Below are 22,726 nucleotides of genomic sequence, written 5' to 3' on the forward strand. Positions count from 1 at the left end.
TTTTATGCACACTTCTGTGTAATATATGCATTTTCATAAACACTTTTTCACTTGAAAATAGCCGGAATACTGCAGTCGGGAGCAGTGTCTGGGCGGAAATCGCAAGAATCCAGACGGATGGCAACCAATGTCAGCAGTGTCTTCTTTGTTTTTTAAAAATAGCTCAAAAACTTCATTTATTATTTTTTGTGATTTTGCCAAAAGAGCTCAACAACTTTGCCCACAAAAGCTCAAAGCAGTGTCCGAATTTTCACTTTTTGAAATATGGCAACCCTGTTAGAGAACTGCATTTCAAAATTCAGCTAAGTTCAGATTTCAAGGGATGGCTGTGTTTTGGTTCTCTCATCATCGCAGAAAGTGTGAATTTGATAGACTTGCCTTTAAATCTTCTTTGAGATTACTTAAATCACTGAATTAATAATCATCTAAGTAGTGTCTCAATTTACATCAACCAAACCCCAGGTTACTGTGAAGCTGTTCGATGCTGACAATTATTTGATCTTGGCAGCCAACCAAATCCAAAACGCATTCACTGTTGTATCCATTATAGATGAGCAGAAGAACAATTGGACCACTCTAGAGAAGACACTGTAATCCTTTCTAATGTTAGCAGAAGTGACTGGATAAAGCAGACTGAATTCAGGCTCAGCTTGGCTAACTTTACCGAGCCATAAACAGAAAGGCTGGACAAAAATGTACCTGTAGCAGTGAGACTGCTATAGATAACAGTTTGCAGACAATGTCACCAGCAGATCAGATTAGATCAGGCTGATTTCCCTCCCTTTCAGAGAGACTTCATTAGCACATCTTTCTCCCACTGTGGCTGGGAACAAAAGACCAAAGGCAACTCCCTTCAAAATAGTGATATTCAACTAAATGCTTCACTTGTATGATCTAAGGTTAAACACCACAGGTGAGCTAGCAGAGAGCACCAACAGTTAACCCATTTAGATGCTTTACTTTGCTTTAGCATACCCCAATGGAATTTTCCAATGTTAAACCCTTAGCAATACACAAAGAAGCACTTTCCGTTTTTGTGTGTGATTAAACAATTATACTTAACAGGAATCATGTGGAGTCATAGAATCATAAAGTGGGAAAGTACCTGTGGCGATCACACAGGGCCCCCGGACGTTTGACGATCTATTGACCCTGTGCCACCACTGTGATTGCTTTCTTCATTGCCACCACCCCTTTTCTCACAGGGACACACGGAGTCCAGACAGTTGTTAACATTAACAAATAATCAAGTTTATTTTCAAATGCAGGAACAAGCGTATGGTTTCAGTTTATTTTTCTCTTGTCAATCTTAGTTCCTAACAACTCCAAACTGATTATTCCAACTATCCATCTGACTCAACCTAACAATTCCTCTCACTCTCTCACAATACAACTTGACCAACCCACTGCCTATTGCTCCCTCTTCCTTCTCCAACTCCCAAACCTCAACTGATTTTCAAAACTTCCCACTCTAACTTTTACTCCCCTCTTGCATTCTCACTGGCCAATCACATCACACCCATTTTAACCCTTTCCTTATGACCCATCCTAGGAGGCAAACACCACAGTACCTTTCAAGTGTCACCTAGTCCAACCCCATGCAATGCAGAAATCATAGCTAAGGAATCCCTGGCCGGTGGCCACTAGACCTCTAATTAAAAACCTCCAATGAAGGAGAGTCCACCACCTTCCAAGGAAGTCCATTAATGCACCTGTGGCAGCAAGGGGGAACTGACCGCCACCAAACCATGGCAGCTTTTAGTTTAGGGAATAGAACATGATGATAGAAGCAACAGTCAGTGCTTCTGGAGGCTCTAACTTCTTAGAGAAAAGCAAGGTGGGAGAGGAGGGAGGAATACGGATCAAGGAGAAGTTGAAACTGCCAGTCCAAGTAGTTCAGGGTTGGGGAAATCAGACCAGATTGGGGAGCCTTAGTGGAGTGCTGTATGGATAAGACATGGAAGGGGAGAACATGTGCACTGTCTTGGAGTGTGCCTTGCAGAAAAGGTGAGATATAAATGTAGCAAATAAATACCGTATTTTTCGCTCCATTGGACGCACCGGACCATAGGACGCACCGGACCATAGGAGGGGGAGAACAGGGAAATTTTTTTTTCTTGTTCTCCCCCTCTAAAACAAGGTGCGTTCAAGGTACATTCACCAGAGCTTGTGGGGCTGGCGGTGGGGCGAAGCGCTGCTTTCCCCCACCGCCAGCCTCAAAGATCCCTGAAGCCTTTGGAGCGTAGCGCCCCGCTGCCCTGCAGAGGTTTGCGCGCAGCCGTCCCCAAGCTAGAGCAGCGAGACGGAGCAATCCGTCTCGCTGTTCTGGCTTGGGAACAGCCTTGCTAGCTTCTGCAGGACAGCGAGGTGAAGGCACCCCGCTGTCCTGGAGAGGTTTGCGCGCAGACGTCCCCAAGCTAGAGCAGCGAGACGGAGCCCTCCGTCTCGCTGTTCTGGCTTGGGAACAGCCTTGCTAGCTTCTGCAGGACAGCGAGGTGAAGGCACCCCGCTGCCCTGCAGAGGTTTGCGCGCAGCCGTTCCCAAGCTAGAGCAGCGAGACGGAGCCCTCCGTCTCACTGTTCTGGCTTGGGAACAGCTTTGCTAGCTACTGCAGGACAGCGAGGTGAAGGCACCCCGCTGCCCTGCAGAGGTTTGCGCGCAGCAATCCCCAAGCTAGAGCAGCAAGACGGAGCCCTCCGTCTCACTGTTCTGGCTTGGGAGCAGCCTTGCTAGCTTCTGCAGGACAGCGAGGTGAAGGCACCCCGCTGCCCTGCAGAGGTTTGCGCGCAGCCGTCCCCAAGCTAGAGCAGCGAGACGGAGCCCTCCGTCTCGCTGTTCTGGCTTGGGAACAGCCTTGCTAGCTTCTGCAGGACAGCGAGGTGAAGGCACCCCGCTGCCCTGCAGAGGTTTGCACGCAGCCGTCCCCAAGCTAGAGCAGCGAGATGGAGCGCTCCGCAGCGCTCCGTCTTCCTGTTCTGGCTTTGGACTTAGCGGCGCAGCCTGCATTTGCTCTAGAGGACGCACACACATTTCCCCTTAATTTTTGGAGGGGAAAATGTGCGTCCTATAGAACGAAAAATACGGTACAATTATATATTTCTTCTGTCAGATAAAATATGTTTGCAGCAGTCCATCCACTGGAAATATGGGACGCGGGTGGCACTGTGGGTTAAACCACAGAACCTAGGACTTGCCGATCAGTAGGTCGGTGGTTCGAATCCCCGCGACAGGGTGAGCTCCTGTTGCTCGGTCCCTGCTCCTGCCAACCTAGCAGTTCGAAAGCACGTCAAAGTGAAGTAGATAAATAGGTACTGCTCCGGTTGGAAGGTAAACGGCGTTTCCATGCGCTGCTCTGGTTCACCAGAAGCTGTTTAGTCATGCTGGCCACATGACCCGGAAGCTGTATGCCGGTTCCCTCGGCTAATAAAGCGAGATGAGTGCTGCATCCCCAGAGTCGGCCACGGCTGGACCTAATGGTCAGGGGTCCCTTTACCTTTTATCCACTGGAATGCACACGTAAGAGGAAAGGAACTCCAGAAGTGATGTGACTGGTAAATAAAAGAGCGAAATCCCAGCTATGTTTGGCCGAGTAAAGAACTGTCTTTTATAACCCCTGAAATTGGGTGGGTGGGAGAAATAACTATTCCCACAGCCTTCCATTCAAGAGTGTGTTAATTTTCTGACTGGTGCCTGTATTTTTTAAAGCACCTTTTAGCAAATGGAACATGATGACACCTTAACCTGCTTTCTGAATTAAGGGCCTTGACATTTAATGTGCATTGTGTGCACTGTAGCTGTACTATCAAAAAGAGAGACGGGAATAGTCAAACTTTTGAAATTATACCATACACAAGGAATGTGTCAATATTGTGCCTAGGCTTTTTGGCTAAATGCTTTGCGTGAGCTGCAAGAGACCTACCATCACTCTGCATAATCTCATTTATTTGTAGGTGAGAGGAGATGGGGAAAGGTTATTCATAAGGGCTTCAGCTGGCGGATATTAATATATCAGGCACAAGTTTTATGATGCGGGAGAAATAACATGGGAGGATTCACTTATTCTACCAATCACTCTCCTGTCCTATTACAGATGCAAGCAGCAATGGCTGTCATTACTGAATATCTAGGGCAGATTTAGTGACTCAAAGGTGGAACTTCTGAAGGTAAAAATAAAAACACGGTAAGTTAAAATGAAAACAAAATGAGAACCTTTCTTCAAGAACAGGAAGGCATGCATTTTGTAAAGCATGCATTTTATTTTACTGGGGGGAATTAGATAAGGCTGAAGCTGTAATAAGAACCCCATCAAGAACTTGTCTTGCTAGACCACCTATTCCAGCTGCTTCTTCCAAACAGCAGCCAAGAGATTTGTCTGGGAGCTCACAAAGGTAAGTTATTCCCTAACCATTTACCCTTTCACAAAAATGGAGCCTCAGATGAGTGCTACAAGAACTCAAGTGTCTACAAATTCAAACTAGGAAGTAGCGATGTAGGAGAATTTCAACAAAAAGAGAAACCAGGGAGGAAATTGCTGATGTTTGCTTAATTGGTCCTACATCTGGGGCGGAAATCAGTTCTGTGAATAGGAGTTGCATTCACTTCTGCTGGTGCTTTTGAGCTGCAAAAAATTTGTAATAGATTATTCACCACCACCAAACCCTGGATCTGCCCGCACTGAAATGAATGGGGTGGAGTAATATGGTGCTATAAATTCGAGGTGTACCCTCCCCACTAAACCCTAGAAATAAATAAACAGTAGAATTTTGATTATTTGGGATGTGAAGGGAGAAATACAATCTGCAGAGGAATTTCTGAGCTATGCAAAATGACCTGGCCAAGCTAGAGCCATTAAGAAGCAATACAGGGACATTGAGACCCATTGGCAATGCGAGGGGACTGTCCTCCGTCTTTGCCCTGAGGTATGAACAGAGATTTGGAAGGTTGCCAGGGTAACTGGGTGTGAGGCAACAGAAAAAGAAAGCTTTTAGCAGGGTGTTCTGGGAAGAAGAAGGGAGAGAAAAAAGACTGGCATCCATCTTGGGCAGGCTGGCTGAAGAATAACTGGGAGAGATGCCCTGGACTCCAGGGCTTCACTATTGTGGGGTACAACCTCCTCTTGAAATGACCATGCTGTAAAATATGGACTCCCTCCAGGCAGACTGCACAGATGAATAACCATATTTTTTAAAGCTACGACAGTCTCTGCTGTGCCTTAATTCTCCAAAGGAACACAGACCCTAGGAGAATGCCTGGAACACCCTGGGATCTTGCTATCGCTTGGCAGAGAGTGGGGCTGGCACCCAACTTTTGCAACAATAATGACAATGTAATTTCCCTATTTTCCCACAGTGAGCAGAGAGATGAGTAGCGTAGTTTTGGTTGAAAGATGAACTGCAGTCGAACAGAAATAGCGCTGCATACAGTGGTACCTCGGGTTACAAACGCTTCGGGTTACAAATGCTTCAGGTTACACATTCTGCTAACCTGGAAGTAGTACCTCAGGTTAAGAACTTTACCTCAGGATGAGAACAGAAATTGTGTACTGGTGGCGTGGCGGCAGCGGGAGGCCCCATTAGCTAAAGTGGTACCTCAGGTTAAGAACAGTTTCAGGTTAAGAACGGACCTCCGGAACAAATTAAGTTCTTAACCAGAGGTACCACTGTATGTCAAATACAAGGCAGAACAGAAAACAATGTCTTCTTACATCCTATGTGGAAAATGGACAACCTTGGCATTACAGGAGTAGCCATGCAGTCAAGTAACGTTTGGTACACCAATTCACAACAGTTGAGGAATGCAGTCAAAGCCTTTCCTCCTTCCTGTAACTTACAGAGTAGATTTCAAAGCATACAAGTGTATTTATGATTTAATATTGTTTTTATGACTCAGGAAGCGATGAGATATAAAATAAACAATGCTGAGTGCATTTCTGGCGACAACCATTTCCCAAGATGGTTGAAAACCACCCAAACAGAAGGATTTAAAAGCCCTTAGTATGCAGACGCGGAAGAGGTACTTTTATTGAATACATATAAGAGTTAATAGCTTTTCTTTTCAGGACACTGAATCACTTACCTGTCAGTTTCGTATAATACAGATGCCATTAGCACTCTCAGCTCCTCCCCAAATGTTCAACTTTATTATTCCAGAAACATTAAATATAGATTGTCAATGTATATTTATTTAAACTCCCTGATGTCTGCATGAGATGGATCATACTTTGCTTATTTCCCATTACAATTTTATTTTTATGTCTTAAAATATAAATGTTTTCTTAGGGATGCTGGCATCCCACTCCTGACCCCCCCCCCCACTAAGGAGATAGCTCTGTTGGCCACCTGCTATATTGGGCAAGGGCAGAGTGAAAGGATTGGCAAAGCATTTCAGAGGTACTTGCAGGATAGCAATTGTCCCTTGATCAAATTGGGGCCACTCTGACTGTGAAGACTACATTATTATTTTTTTGAAGCTCCCCAGTCAAATAATTTCTCGGTTCATAGAACATGAGACTCTTAATCCCGCGTTCATCGCTTCCAGCCCCATTTGCATAAAAGATTCCTGCGTTGCAGGGGTTGGGCTAAATGACTTTCATAGACCCTTCCAAGTCTACAATTCTATAATTATATTATATCATCTGTTGCACATCCTCATTGGTTATACAGGGATCAGTCCATTTTCTTAAACCCATTACTCATTTTTCTAGTCATAAATTCAGTTCTCCACATTTTTAAGCAATTTGCTTTTTAAAGAAAAAAACTTATGAGCATTTTAGTGTGAATTTTATTGCATTTCCTTATGCATTTCTTCCTAATTACACATTTTGGCAAATATTCCCCCCCCCCTTAATATGAAGCATTTTTCGTATGCTATATTCACAAATACAAACTTTTTAATTTACACTTTAATATGCGCATTTTGGTGCACATTTCTGGGCTGGAGAATTGCCCTGCTAAGGTCAAATAAATTCAATTCTTGAAGGATGGTTGTCTTTCAGCTCACATGCTGTTTTGGAAAGTACAAATTTGGTAAATTTACCTTTAAAAGCAAACTTAATTAATCACCCTGCATCTCTAGTCCTCACTTTCTGTTCCAGTCATCTCCTTCCCCAGGACATTCCATTCTACTTGGCTGTCACCACCCTATTTTCAGGGTCCCTTCCCCCCCAGTGATATCAAAATTTTGTTGCTAGTGACCATGTTCATTGGGCTGTTGGGGAGGAATGTCCCCTTAGGGCATCTGTACACACACACACACACACTATTTTTTTCTTTTTGGCAAACTTTAGTGTTCTTCTGAACCTACTGAAATCCCTCTGTTGTTCCTTGTTGTTGTTGTTTAGTCGTTTAGTCGTGTCCGACGCTTCGTGACCCCATGGACCAGAGCACGCCAGGCACTTCTGTCTTCCACTGCCTCCCACAGTTTGGTCAAACTCATGCTGGTGGTTTCGAGAACACTATCCAACCATCTCATCCTCTGTCGTCCCCTTCTCCTTGTCGTCCCCTTCTCCTGATCTTTCCCAACATCAGGGTCTTTTCCAGGGAGTCTTCTCTTCTCATGAGGTGGCCAAAGTATTGGAGCCTCAGTTTCATGATCTGTCCTTCCAGTGAGCACTCAGGGCTGATTTCCTTAAGAATGGATAGGTTTGATCTTCTTGCAGTCCATGGGACTCTCAAGAGTCTCCTCCAGCACCATAATTCAAAAGCATCAATTCTTTGGCGATCAGCCTTCTTTATGGTCCAGCTGTTCCTATGCATCCCTTATTTGACTCCATTTCTATCAGTCCTCAACATCTGAGTTCACAATTAGAGGGAGCTAGAGAAGAGAGGGAGCATCAAAAATCAAACCAAGAGAAAAAACCAACTGCAGAAGGTGGTCAACAGACAGGTGTACCCCTACACTGCAGCTTTACTGACCCTAAACTGCCAGCGTGGTGTAGTGGTTAAGAGCGGTGGACTCATAATCTGGTGAACCGGGTTCGCTTCCCCGCTCCTCCACATGCAGCTGCTGGGTGACCTTGGCTAGTCACACTTCTCTGAAGTCTTTCAGCTTCACTCGCCTTACAGAGTGTTTGTTGTGGGGACGGAAGGGAAAGGAGATTGTTAACCACTTTGAGACTCCTTAAGGGGAGTGAAAGGCAGGATATCAAGTCCAAACTCCTCCTCCTCCTCCTTCTCCTCCTCCTCCTCCTCCTCCTCCTCTCTGTTTCCTGATACCATGCATCCCCGCCAATCTAATCCATGCCACCACTAATGCAAACTCCACAAACACCCCAATGTTATCAAAGTGTATCTTTGTTCTAAACAATACTAAAGAACTCATCCTTCTGAATTTTTTTTCCTTTTTATGTGCACCAGCTGATTTTCCCGGATGCTTTCACTCAAGTATTGTTGTTCTCAAGAGAGCAACTAACACATAAATCCCATAAGTATGTACTTCATGAAATTTATCTGATCCCCAAGCCATCTGAAGGCAAACCTGTATAGGGAAGTGTTTTTATGTTTTTTTTATATATGTTTGAAGCTGCCCAGAGTGGCTGGGGCAACCCAATAAGATGTGTGGGCCATAAATAGTAAAATTATAATTATGGAACGGGACGTCCCTATTTTCATTGGAGAAAAATTGGGGGGTATGTGTAAGCTTTGTATAAGTTATCAGGCACTCTGAAAATAGACTGTACATGCTATGGGGTTCTGCAGACCATTGGGGAGGGACCATGTCTCAGTGGCAGACCACATGTTTCACAGGTTCAATTCTTGACATTTCCAGTTAAACTGATCTGGTAACAGATTAGGTGTTTGGTCAGTGGATAACTGCTGCCAGACTGAGCTGGAAGCCCATTTAAGACAGCAAAGGAGATGGACTATCATTCTCTAAACCTCCTGTGACAACCAACTTAAGAGTTTAGGAAAGCAGCTGTTGTGCATCCCCATATGGAGCTTGTACTACATCTCCTTTCTATCTGTTTCTGGAAGCATGTTCCATATTTCACCTGCACCCAGAGTATTGCTAATGACAGATACAGCAGATTTCCCCTCCCAGCAACAAATGCCTCTGCAAAAATGATTTAGCAGGCCAGACAGGAAATGCCACAGAGCGGTTTGCCCAGGCAACATTTCACATCTGGCGCAGGGGGCAGCCAAAAAAATGATTTCCAAACCCAGCAAAATGTAGCAAACCTCAAAAAGAATTCTATTAAAGTGATCCCCAAAATTCAAGTCTGCAATAACGTAGGGTTGCCAAACCTTCAAAGTTTCACGTTGTAAAATATGGCAACCCTACAATAATGAAATGCAGGGAAATCATGTCCCTTTGTTCTCAACACATTGATGGTACTTTTATGTTGTGTTTCTTGAAATTAAAACTTACCTAAGCTGGTGTCATCGATTTGCTATTCCTCCTTTTCACCACCACACACATACATGGGTTGCTGTGGGTGAAATCAAAAGGCAAGATATGGTTTAAATGATTCATAGTACAGTGTATGTACTGTAATATAAATGAAATAATTAGAAGTCAAATTGCCTATTGCCTGGAAAATTAGACTTATTACCACCTTTCAGAGCAGAGCTGTATTAGCATAATTATTCCTCTGAACCACTAATTTACTCCATTTGATGTCTACACTTTACATAGCAAAGAATTCCAGTATCTTAAACTTTGTTTAATCCTCTATTGCCCTTCTTTCTCTATATTAATTAATATTTGTTTCCTACCTGGCTGCTGCTCTTTTCTTATGTGCTCGTTGGTGTCAGCCTATTATTAATATTATTAGAAATAGTGTCAGCAATGCTTGTAGCATTTTGTGGAGAAAACAGGTTTCCCAAAGAAACCATCTAGTAGTTGGCTCTGCTCCACATCACAGCTCCTGATCCTGCTAAATACTTGGTGTGGTGATTTTGATGCTGTATTCCAATCACGTGTCTCCTTAGCAGTTGTCCCAACCTGGCTTTGGGGCAGGCAGCAGTTATTAGGTGGTGAGCCAATGAAACAGACAGGGGTAAGAGGCAGGCCTTCCTGGAAAGATACCCTGCACTTCCTTTTGCAGGGCTGGGAGCCATGTGGGACACAGTCACTACAGTAATAATAATAATAATAATAATAATAATAATAATAATAATAATTGTATGTCACCCATCTGACTGGGTTGCCCCAGCCACTGTGGGCGGCTCCCGACAGAATATTAAAAACACAATAAAACATCAAACATTAAAAACTTCCCTAAACAGGGCTGCCTTCAGATGTCTTCTAAAAGTCAGATAGTTGTTTATTTCCTTGGCATCTGATAGGAGGGCATTCCACAGGGTGGGTGCCACTACTGAGAAGGCCCTCTGCCTGGTTCACTGAAACCTCACTTCTCACAGTGATGGAACAGCCAGAAGACCCTCAGAGCTGGACCTCAGTATCTGGGCAGAATGATAGGGGTGGAGACACTCCTTCGGGTATACAGGGCCGAAGCCATTCATGAAGGAATAAAGGACTGAAAAGAACAATCTATGTTTGGGGCTCCCTGAAAAGTGATAGGTTGCTGCTCTGCTTCTTTGCAGACCTAGGAAATGATTGTAAAGGAGCATGTATCTCCCTAGGGAAGCCTAGCTCATCTCATGAGACCTACTGGACTAGAGGAAGAATAAAGTCATTTCTGACCCAGTACTGTTAGAAAGTTACAGCTTTTCCTCTACAAACCATCTCTTGCAGTTCTCAGGAGGATTTGGAGGTGAAACCAGGGCACATTTGAGGATGGTGTGAAATCAGATAATTAGTGATAAGGTAAGCAACCTTCTCCAACTATCGTATTTTTGCAGCTTTTAAATAGGCACTGGCTACAACATGCTGCTATAATATTAATACAACCTGCCCACCAAACTTAATAGGGTGAAATTACTTCAACATATTTTGCCAAATACAGAAATAAACTTCGTTTACTAGCAAACTTCAATCTGAATGCTTATGAGTTAGGAGTCAATAATGCAATATGAGCACATTGCATCTTGCATACAGGTTAGTTTATTATTATCGTTATTATTATATGGAAAGAAAACAAAATGAGCCTGGGCCAGAAAGCATCGGCCCTTTTCTGGCCCTCACCCCACCCCCCAGCTAGAAGCCCGTTGGCCTGCTGAGATGGGGGTGGGGTAACGGCCACCCTGTAGCAAGGTGGGTGGCACCTGTCCAGGTAAGCCCATGCGGTGTCACAAACCCTGCCCACCTCTTGGAGGGCATGAGCGGAAATTGCTGTCACCTGGCGTTCTTTTTTGCTGATTGCTATATGCTCTTCTCGTTGGTACATTTTCTGCCCTGTATGCAGATTGCCAATTTTTGTTTATATTAGCTTTGTTTTTGTTGTGCCACACCCATAGCTGTCAACTTTCAGATTTGAAAATAAAGGGATCAGCAGCCTCACCTGTCCTGGGGACTGTCTATGGGATATCTAACAATCCGGGATAGCAGCGGGAAGCAGCAGGAAAGGCGCTGGAATAAGGGAATTTCCCGCAAAAAATGGGAAGGTTGACAGCTATGGCCACACCCTGGGCTTCTTGTGAGGGAGGGTGAGTTGGAAATGCTTTTAAGTGATACATAGTTCTGGCATGAATCATAGTTTAGCAACCCCTCTTTTTCTGCAGTCAAAGGCAGGCAACGTCCAACGGGTTTAACAAATTCCTACTGATTTCTCTGGGATTTGCGCTGTGAACCTCGATCAGTCGCCAACAGATCTACAGAAGGAAAATTTAAACCAACTCCAAATCCGGAGACTAGAGGGCAATATAAGAAATAACACAATTCCCAGCTGGGGCAGAAAAGCAAAGTTTTCACAAGGAATTTATTCTGTTCAGTTAAATATTTGATTCAAACTCCTGTGTTTGGTCAAACCCCCCTATTCATAACCCAGGACTTATAATGAACTGTTGGCAGTGAAAAACGCAGCACTAGAACACTCTAGGTACAGCTAGCGCCGTTTTATTCATGGAGTAGGTAGGTTGATTAAAAAGGGAAGCACGTGGTTGAATTTAAGTCAGTCGTTTTAAGACTAAATGAGAACTACATTTCAAATTTGTGATGGAAATTGAATTGTGGATTTAGAGGCCTTATCTCAGCTGAATATCATAATGAGAAAAATAAACTGGAGTGAGAGGAAGGTTTATGTAATAAGAATGTCCTGGAGGGGATATCATTAACAATTTTTAAAGAGCCCTGGAGAGTAGTGGCAAGACCAGACCATTTGTTTTTCTCATGTCCTAGGATGAAGACATGGAGGAGAGTATATCAGGGAACACAGCTGGGACTGCCTGGTGTCCTACGCCTTTTTACCTGCATATTATATAGAATTGCCCTTTGAAGTGCTGGTTGTAAAAGGTAAAGGTAAGGTGACTATGGGGTTGCGGCCAGTGGGGTAGCAAGGTCAGGTGGTACCTGGTGCAGAAAATTTCTTGTCACCCCCCCCCACACACATTGAAATTATTAAAAAAAGGAAAAATAAGATACTTGCAGTTACAAGTGTTATTTTCTACCTCCTCTTCTTTTCTTTCCTCCTCCTCCTCTGGCTACAACAGCAGCAGCGCCGCCCCCAGTGTCTCTCTCATTCGCTTTGAGGCAGCTGCCCAGACAGGAGTGGTGTGGCACGGCGTCCTTTACCTTGAGGAAAAAAATATTTTAAAAACAGATATTTTTGCCTTTTGGGGACGGAGGAGAGCAGGAATGGGCTAGGGAGGCATCTGGTAAAAAGATGCACAGAGCCAGATGGCTGGATCCAACCCGCCTATCTGCGACAGCATCTGGAAACGCAACTGCCCCCCCCAGCAACCACCCCATTTTGTGGGGTCTGTTGGAGGAAGCTGGGGGCTGGGCTGTGGGGCAAGGCAGGGGGACAGTTGTCAGTGGGAGGGGCATCTTCCCTGGGGAGCCATGTTCTGGGAGCAGAAGGGCAGGATTGGCCCCTAAGGCCTGGGGTGTTCTTCTCCTGTAGTAGGACTTGGAATCCAGGAGAAAACTCTTGGAAAAGCCTTGCAAGGGGCTCAGGGAGGAACTCACCAATCCCCATGTCCTTCACTTTGCAGGAGATCCACATCCCTTCCGTTGTGGTGAGTATTGGATAAAACAAGAGCAGGGAGGGGATCCCTCAGACCTGCCCCCCCTCTTGCACTCCACTCTGCACTCTCAGATGTGGAGGAGCCCTCCCCCCACAAGGAACTGACAGCCTGACTTTTGCCTTTCAGCTGCTTGACAAAGATCAGCTCCAGCTTCTGGGCATCATCCAGGACTGCCAGGCAGCTCGGCTCAGGGGGCTCCGAACCCTGAAGTACTCCAAGGAGGAGATGGCCAAAGCCATTCTGGTGAGTGATGGGTGGTGTGAGGGACCCCCATGGAGAGGGAGGGGCAGAGAGGGGCTGGTGTTTGGGGTTGGAGCTGTCCTCTGGAGACTCCTGGAAGGAGCTGACTTTCCTCCTCTGCTCTCTTCCAGGACATCCTTGGCCACTTGGAGTACTTCAGGGATCGCCCCCTGAGCCTGGCCCTGGCCTTCAAGGCCCTCCTGCAGTTGAGGTGAGTGGGGTCTTTGGGGTGGGTGGGGCTGTAGGGGGGCAGAACTCCAGGGGGAGCTTTGGTGGGCAAGTCAGGCAGGAGGGAGAAGGGGACAAGGGAGACTTGGAGGAGGCAGTGTCTAACCCCTTCCCTTTCTCTCTCCAGTTTTATGAGACCCCACTTCAGTCCCTCTGTGGTGAGTGCGATCCTCCATAGAACAACAGAGGCAGTTCTGGGGAGCACAGAGGAGGACAAAGAGGTCTGTCCTCTGCTTTAAGTTCTCTTTGCACAGCTCTTTCTTCTTCCCACACTCTTACAAAATTTAACCCAGCAGCACTCAACCTCTCTTCTCTCTTTTCCCACAGGAACTGAAGAGGCCATTCCAGAGCCTGCTGGGGGGGTCTCCTCCCAGAAGCCTCCAATACTGGCACCCTTCTCCAATTGCTTACTGTAAGTATCCTAATAGCATCAGGAGTGGTTTTAGGGTTGATCCCCTGTCCCTTACCCAACTGACTGTCCCACTTCTTTCATCCCACAGGACCTCCGATATTACGCACTTTTGGGGAGTGAAGACCAAAGGAAATTAGGGGCCAGCAGTATATCCCTGCTGCTGGCCCTTTCACGAAGATTCCCGAACCTCAGAGTAAGTATTTTGCATTCCTGTTTTCAGTTCTTTGGTTGCTTCCATCCTTCCTGGGTGGGGCTGCTTCTCTTACACCCATTCAGGGTGGAGTTGGAGTTCATAGTGTCAACTGACTCATATTTGTCTTTCCTCTGCAGAACACAGTAATTCGGCCGGAGCTAGCTTGTTTCAGGCATAATCTGAAAGAAGGTAAGCCCCACACCTTCGGGACAGTGAACTCCCTGTCCCTTGTTTGCCCAAGACACACCTCCCAGGTCTTCTTGCTGGGAGTCCTGCAGGACCTGCTCCCTGCCTGGCAGGCCTTTCCCACCTGGCCTGGGAGGGCAGCGCCCAGACTGACTCCAGCTACAAGAAGCGGAGAGGACTGAACAGATTTTCTCTCTTTTCCATTCTTTTCCATCCAGATGACATCATCATTGAGGAGTTGTGATTTGGACGTCTCAACTGGCCAAAGACTGGCAGAAGAAGAGGCACTCACTGAGAATCAGGAGGGGGACAGATGATTTAAGCAGCCATGAACTATGGACTGAGATTGGGCAGAACAAGAAAGAAAGAAAGAAAGAAAGAAAGAAAGAAAGAAAGAAAGAAAGAAAGAAAGAAAGAAAGAAAGAAAGATGGCCATCTAATCTCTGCTTTAAAACCTGCAAGGAAGGAGAGTCTATCACCTTCCAGGGGAGTCCATTCCTCTGTTGAACAATGTTCAGTTGGAATCTCCTTTGTTGTATCCTGAAGCCATTGGTTTGAGTCCTACCGTCCAGAGCAGGAGAAAAAAAGCTGGTTGCATCTTCCATGTGACAGCCCTTGAGTTATTTGAAAATGGCTCTCTCTGGTGTCACTGGATCAAGCTGATCAATTTTCTTGCATTCCTTAAACTAAATTGTTTTTAATGGATTTTGAATCAATATGCAATAAATTGTTACTGTTTTGAATTTCATTGTGTTATTGTCTTCCATTGATCTGGGCACTTTTCTGTTGTTAAGGGGGCTGGAACTGTAGCTCTTTGAATGGTAAACTGCAGTTCCAAGAATCCTTGGGGTGAAGCAATGTGTTTTAAATGTATGCTGCCTAAGTTTCGCTTGCATCTTTTAAGTGAGGGACCAGTGACAGGATTTGCTTCCAACTTCATCTCCATCAGGCCCTCCATGTAATTTGGGTCCAGAGGAAACAAATAGAGACATTCAGGGAGGGATCACTTTGAAGAAAACTTGCCCAAGGACCAAGAAAATATGGGTTTCAATTTGTATTGGGAGTGATCATCTTTCAAAGACTTATTAAAGTAGACTTGGCCTTTACATTGCACCTTTCCCTGTGTTATTATTACAATAGATAGTGTTCTTTAAACAAAAAACAAAAAACTTTTTGCCCAAGTGAGTCATATGGCAAGCACTCAGTAGCTCTTCCATTCTCAAAATCCCTACAAGAGTTAAGTAATTTCCTTTATTCACTTCTGTAATTGTATCTTGTCAATTCAGCGGTATTAGGGTGTGGGTTGAATTGATTTTTTGAACGATAACTTCAGGGGAATAAGGGTTATCTTTTGCTATCTGCTCTAAACAAGGCTTTGCAGTACAATACTACATGGGGAAAATAATGAAATGAGTTGTCTGAACATTTGGGCAGAAGTCATATCCATAGAGACATTCTGACTAACCACTTGGCTCATGTGTTGCCATTTATTCAGTTCATTATGCCTATAAACATGCACACACACACATACACACACACACACACACACACACACACACACACACAAATTCTTTTCTGTAAATCCAATTTTAATGCCTTAGACTTTGAGATTGTAGAGTTTGAAAACTATTGGGGAAGCTTATGCATATGCTGCTTAAAAAAATATCTTAGCCTGTGGCTATATCTGAACTTTGCAAGAGTTCTCAGAAGTCATCTGAAGGCCACATATTCTGTTTCTGATGTAATTCAGATAACTGAATATGGCATAAAGGCATCTGATCCACATAATTATGAGATGTACGGTCTTGATGACATTGAATTTCATGAGCACAGAACTGTACACAAGGAGAATCATACAAATAGGAACTAGAAGCATTAGAGAGGTCATAATGTTCATTTATGCCGTGCCTTCCAGATATGCCGAACATAATTAAAATTGTTAAAAAGATTGGGAACAATGGTTAAACCCCTTGCTGATATACTTCAAATCATCCAGTGATCTATGAGTAGATCCCAAACAACCTTTTGCTCGCCCCTGTGCTAAACCAAAAATGATCCAAACCTAATCCCTCTCCATCAGTCCTGCTCTGATTTAATTTTGATCCATATCCCAGGGCTTAACCCACATCTCCTCTTGTCCTCCTGCTTTCTCCTGGGGAAAGCTGCTCTTTAGCACTCAATCAGAGAAAACGGCAATTGAGTTTTCTGCAGATAGAGTTAAAGAGCAGGTTTTTCCTAGGAAAGGAACAGGGCAAGGGGGAAACTGCTTAGACCCATGCCTAGAAAGTGTGAATTACGTAGAAAACTGCGTGGATCCATACTTTCAATGCACAAGACGAGCGGAAGTGGGCCAACCCCTTGTCTAACATTGTGATTGTACCCTGCAGCAACTTTTAGCTTGAATGACAACTGAGCATATATAGCCCACTTTATTTACAGTAGGGTTATGGCCAAGGGAGGGGGCTGTGGCTGTGAAAGGAGTATAACCCAGGGAGAGGGCCAGACAGGGGGGCTTTGAGGGCCTAAGGACTTACTCACCCCAATCTGGAAAGTGGCTTGCAATACCTAGTGGTAACACAGTCCAATGACCAGTGTCCCAGGTGAGCTCTCATGCTGTCATTTTACACCCATTGTCAATTAACTTTTAATATTGCAAAAATCCAGAGAGAGAGAGAGAGAATATACAATATATAGGCTTTTTAAAGAGCTACATCTGTGAAAGGGAAAGTCCATAACTTCTGTTTATCTCTGAAATTATGACTCAAGTTCCTTTAAGTTCCAGAAATCAATATAGACGACATGATGAATGAGTCTAAATTGGCCTCTCTTCTTCTGACCTTGAAGTTATTAATTCTGCATCATAAATGTTTGGATATCTCTAGTAACCTTTGGAATGCCAGATTATTTCTAGAGAGAGCGCTGGCAGAATTGTAGGAAGCAGGCATTTCCTCGTGATTTATGACCTCAGTCAGGAACAAACCTTTCCATTACCATAATGCAGTTGGTCTATGTGTCATGGAGAAATGGCTCTAAGAAATAATAATAATAATAATAAAAGGAGGGGGGGATGCACTTCCCGTTATGGTAGCTCCAAATGCTTCCATCCATTCCCTTGTAGGAGGCCATTCTCAAAGGCTAACTTTGCTTTAAGTCACTCATATCCTTATATTTGCTGTCCAGCACTGCTAAAGCTTTTGTTCTGCTCCCTCTCCAGAAATGCATGTGGACAGATTCTACTCAGCATCAGTCTTTTTAGTACTGACCATGGCATTCATCCAGCACCAGTAAAGGTCAAGGAAAATTATGACAGGAATAAGGTTGGAGAGCGGAAGGGTGCTAAAGAATGATTTTATAGAGGATAAATATAAAACTGAAAAACAGAGAGGAGAATTAGTTCATCATCTAGACAACAAGTTGAAGGTTATCTCAAAAAACAGGCAGATATGGGACACTGAAAGGCTAGCCAGCTAAGCAAGCTCTTGTCTGACATGGCCATTTTGGGGGCACAAATTGGGCTAGCTGCCAGAAAAGCAAGAAGAAGAGCTGCCCTCAAAACACAACAGGAGAAATTTTTTTATATTTTTTGCATTGGGCTCTGCCCTAGGCACAGATGATGATGATTAATTTTTATTTATAATATGGCAACAATTATTCAATCACAATTTTGACATTTCAAACTCCGACTCCCTTCTCCCTCTTTCTGTGGTTCCTTTACATTTATTTTCATCTTCCTGCATACTCCAAATTATCTCAACATATTCTTTTGTACATCTGTTCCCACATATATCCCATATATATTTTGAAACCGCAGGTTTTTACATTAATCCCGCCAATGTCTTCATCTGCTTACGGCTTGTTTGTAAACACTCAATAAACCATTTCCATTCCTTTCTTAAAAATAAATAAATAATTGGTATCTTGCTTTCTCATTCTCCTGGTAAGTTTCGCCATTTCCGCATAGTCCATTAACGTCTGTCTTCATTCTTCTCTCGTCGGGACCATGGGCACGGATTTTTGAGGGGTGGAGTCATTCTAGCAGCGTTGGTGGCTAGGACTGGGGTACCATGGTGGGCACCCTGTTCACCCCACCCCAAGCACCCACACACCCACCTGGCACTCCTGCCCACCCCCTGGCACATGTGTACAACCCCTCCAGTGTGTGTGCCCACCTTGAGTGCCATGAGCTCATGCAACACTGCTGCCCTGGGGTCACCCAAATGTAGATGATCTCTGTGGTCCCACCCTTAGGTCTGCATACTTGAGTCAAATAGCTCCATCCTTAGGTCACAAGAGTTGGCAACTGCAGACACAGAATGAGAAAGCAAAAGAACACATATATTACACCAGTGGAAATGGCAAAAGTGTTTAAGAAAGAAAATAACAGATGCTGGAGATGTAAAGAAAAGGAAGGTACATTTTATCATATGTGGTGGGAATGCAAATGCATTTAAAAATATTGGGAAATGATATATATATAATGAATTGAAAAAAAAATGTTTAAAACAAACTTTGGTAAATATCCTGAAGCCAGTGTGGTGTAGTGGTTAAGAGCGGTAGTCACGTAATCTGGGTAACCGGGTTCGCGTCTCCGCTCCTCCACATGCAGCTGCTGGGTGACCTTGGGCCAGTCACACTTCTTTGAAGTCTCTCAGCCCCACTCACCTCACAGAGTGTTTGTTGTGGGGGAGGAAGGGAAAGGAGAATGTTAGCCGCTTTGAGACTTCTGAAGGGGAGTGAAAGGCGGGATATCAAATCCAAACTCTTCTTCTTCTACTAGGTATCTCAAATCAAGAACTGATTTGAGAAAATGGACATTATTTATGTATGCTACAACAGCAGCAAGAATCTTGATTGCACAATACTGGAAGATGGAAGAAATACGATCAAAAGAACAACGACAAGAAAAATTGATGAACTATGCAGAATCGGCTAAGGTAACAGATAATTTAAGAGAGAAGGACAAAAAGGACTTCAAAAGGGTTTGGGAACCATTTACAGTTTATTTGCAGAAACAACAAAATGGACTGGACTCACTGGCAGGGTTTGAATAAACGTTCACAACTTTATTATAGTAACAGACATTTTAGAGAATGATAGGGGAATTTACTTTGATACAAAGCAGGACACAATAAACAAAACCAAATAACTCAGTAGGGTGGGAGTTGAGGGAAGTCCGAAGGAGGAGAGGGAGACATTTGTATATATTTTGATGAATGAGATTTGCATCTTTATTTGTTATAAAACCCAATAAATATTTAATAAAAAGAGAGAGAGAGAAAGCAAAAGAACACAGATGAATATAACACAGAATATACAGTGGTACCTCTGGTTATGTACTTAATTCATTCAGGAGGTCCGTTCTTAACCTGAAACTGTTCTTAATCTGAAGCACCACTTTAGCTAATGGGGCCTCCCGCTGCTGCCGTGCGATTTCTGTTCTCATCCTGAAGCAAAGTTCTTAACCTGAAGCATTATTTCTGGGTTAGCGGAGTCTGTAACCTGAAGCATATGTAACCTGAAGCATATGTAACCCAAGGTACCACTGTAACATGCTCCTGATTACTCAAGAGAGAGGAATAAATCCTTGTGCCAGATTGCAAGTGTGTATGAAAAAGAGGATCCAGTTAGTGGAATGCCTATACCTCTCTGCTTTCCTAACCTTTAGTTTGAATATTGAGTAAAAAATTGTTTTTGTGTTTTTTAAAAAAAGTCTTCAAGGTATATAACTAATAGCCAAGGTCTTGGCATTTTAAACCCCAGTTAGGGGAATAAAAGCATATAGAGTCTTGGTTTTTGAAAAGCCCGTGGAGGTAAGCTGGTGTTTTAGCACCGAAAGGTCAGATTTTAAAGAATTCTGAGTTCTAGACATTGCTGCAGAAATAAAAGTCATGTAGATTTGTAGTGAACTTACCTGAACACAGAAACTGGAGAAGAAAGGCAGTTTGCTGTTGATTTGCATGTCAGAAAGACGATTAGTGTGAAGCACAGCTGATTGCTTGCAATTATGGGGGAAATGGGACTTTAGTTAATGCTGACATTTAGCTCTTGCTGTGGAGTGTGTTTTAGGGATAACACAAATGGGGGACTGAAGTGGCCAAGCTGGAAATCTTTGCAAAATCACAGCTAAACCCAGACTCTTGAAAAAAAAAACACACACACACACAAATGGTTGGGGTAACATTTTCCCACTCCAAGCTAAATTCCAATGCTTCAAAGGATAATTTGTTGTTGTTGTTTAGTCGTTTAGTCGTGTCCGACTCTTCCTGACCCCATGGACCAGAGCACGCCAGGCACTCCTGTCTTCCACTTCCTCCCGCAGTTCAATCAAACTCATGCTGGTAGCTTCAAGAACACTATCCAACCATCTTGTCCTCTGTCGTCCCCTTCTCCTTGTGCCCTCCATTTTTCCCAACATCAGGGTCTTTTCCAGGGTGTCTTCTCTTCTCATGAGGTGGCCAAAGTACTGGAGTCTCAGCTTCAGGATCTGTCCTTCCAGTGAGCACTCAGGGCTGATTTCCTTAAGAATGGATAGGTTTGATCTTCTTGCAGTCCATGGGACTCTCAAGAGTCTCCTCCAGTACCATAATTCAAAAGCATCAATTCTTCGGCGATCAGCCTTCTTTATGGTCCAGCTCTCACTTCCATATATCACTACTGGGAAAACCATAGCTTTTACTATATGGACCTTTGTTGGCAAGGTGATGTCTCTGCTTTTTAAGATGCTGCCTCAGGATAATAAGAAGTCTCAAAATAACCCATGTGCCTTGTGTCAGAGGCCTTCTTCCCTGGATCAGTTTTTGTTTGAAAAAGTCATGGGACTCCCCCCTCCCCTTTTAATTCTAGTTCATTAAATTTTGCTGGGGCAGAAGAAGGCACACCCGTCACAAAATCAATAGATATTTTTGTGATGTTTAGTGTTCCAGACTCTTTCTGCTTTTCAAAAATTAAACTCTGTCTGGACATTTAAAACTGCAGATTATCATTACAGTATATCCTGGCAGAGTAGCCCAACCCTGCTTTGTGCTAGGCTAGAGAAGGATTGAATTGGGCAGAGGTGTTCATTCAGCTTTGGCAAGCACTATGAACAGGGACAAATGTTGTTCATCCATTGAAACATTCACTCACTCAAATTCTGTTTTATTAGTGCGTGATGTTTGGCTATGCTTAATTGGGGCCAAAGTAACAAAGCCTTTTCAGAGTGAAAACAGTACTTTCTTTCTGTCATTCAGAATAGGTGAAAAAATTGTCTCTATTCATAGTGCTCCTCTTCCCCAATATTGCTAGGGAGTGGGAATTTCCCTATTTGCATGAATATTTCGCACAAAGGGTTTCTGGTTTGGGCTCAATCCTTGCCAAAAGAGAGCCCTTAAGAAAAACAAAACTTTGCAGAGAAGTCTCACATCTTCTTAGGTTGCCTCATGGTTTATGTCCTGATGATTTTTGAAGGTGGATGAGGAAGTTTGGGGTGGGAGTAGCTTGCAGGTACACTTTTTAATGCTTTGTTGTATTCAATGTACCCTTAAGCGGATCATTCTGTCAGAGCAAGGATTCTTCCTCAACACAATGGAATAGTTTCCCCCTCTGATCATTTTTGGGGGGAATCCTGCAACATGTTCAAGTTTTTGCTCTGCCAACTATACATTGGAATCTACTCTGGATCAATACTGAGTAGAATTCCATGACATCAAGATGGCGGGCTGAATGTTTCAGAGCTGCAATGCAAGGCATGGCTTCAATTGGAATCCCTCATCCACTGACACACAGCTCTACCTTCCTTCCCTGCCACACACTTTCCAAACTCTCCTTCTCACACAGACTTCACTAATACTCTGAACTGAATGGCCTGAGTGTTTTCACACCCTGCAGACAAAAATAAAAGTGCTGGCATCAACTGAACTCAGCTTACAAAATGGCGGAGTCTGTTTGAGTCAGCTTGTAATATTTCTTCATTAGAGCTCTTCTGCTCCTTCTCTTTACATGTCGGGGGGGGGGAATATTAGTGCTATAAAATATATATGGTACTATGTGTTAGGAAGCATTGCAGAGTTCCAAATTCACTTCAGACTCCCTAAAGGCTTGATAAATGTATTCACCTCACAATAGAAGTCACCACCCACACATCCCACCATCTAAAAGAAGAATTGCTATTTACTGAAGGTACTTCCAGATAAAAAAGAACTGCTCATCAAGTCTAAATGGAGAATTGCCAGGTTGATTCAAAAGACGGCATAATTGGGAAAGGTCTTTTGAACGCATGACCAGAAAGTGCTTAAGTGTAGGGGTGTATGAAGGCTTAGATTTCCTTCATGATCAGTATTCAATGCTGTTTCCATTCCACTGCAGTTCAGTTTCTGCCAAATACTGCATTATTTACCTCTCTGG

The 22,726-nt window shown here is 43.8% G+C and overlaps 1 protein-coding gene across 1 annotated transcript; it reads left to right on the plus strand.

Moving 5' to 3' along the window:
* Positions 1–13,034: 13,034 nt before the first annotated feature.
* Positions 13,035–15,087, plus strand: LOC310705802 (uncharacterized protein; the record flags this gene model as incomplete). The annotated part of the gene is made up of 7 exons (XM_083500623.1): positions 13,035–13,076; positions 13,212–13,328; positions 13,457–13,536; positions 13,681–13,774; positions 14,054–14,158; positions 14,296–14,347; positions 14,563–15,087. The coding sequence occupies 7 exons, from the start codon at positions 13,035–13,037 to the stop codon at positions 14,586–14,588; spliced, it is 516 nt and encodes a 171-aa protein (XP_083356749.1). The 3' UTR covers positions 14,589–15,087.
* Positions 15,088–22,726: the final 7,639 nt, after the last annotated feature.

Source organism: Podarcis liolepis, assembly GCF_965112155.1.
Source record: "Podarcis liolepis genome assembly, chromosome: 4".
NCBI lineage: Eukaryota > Metazoa > Chordata > Lepidosauria > Squamata > Lacertidae > Podarcis > Podarcis liolepis.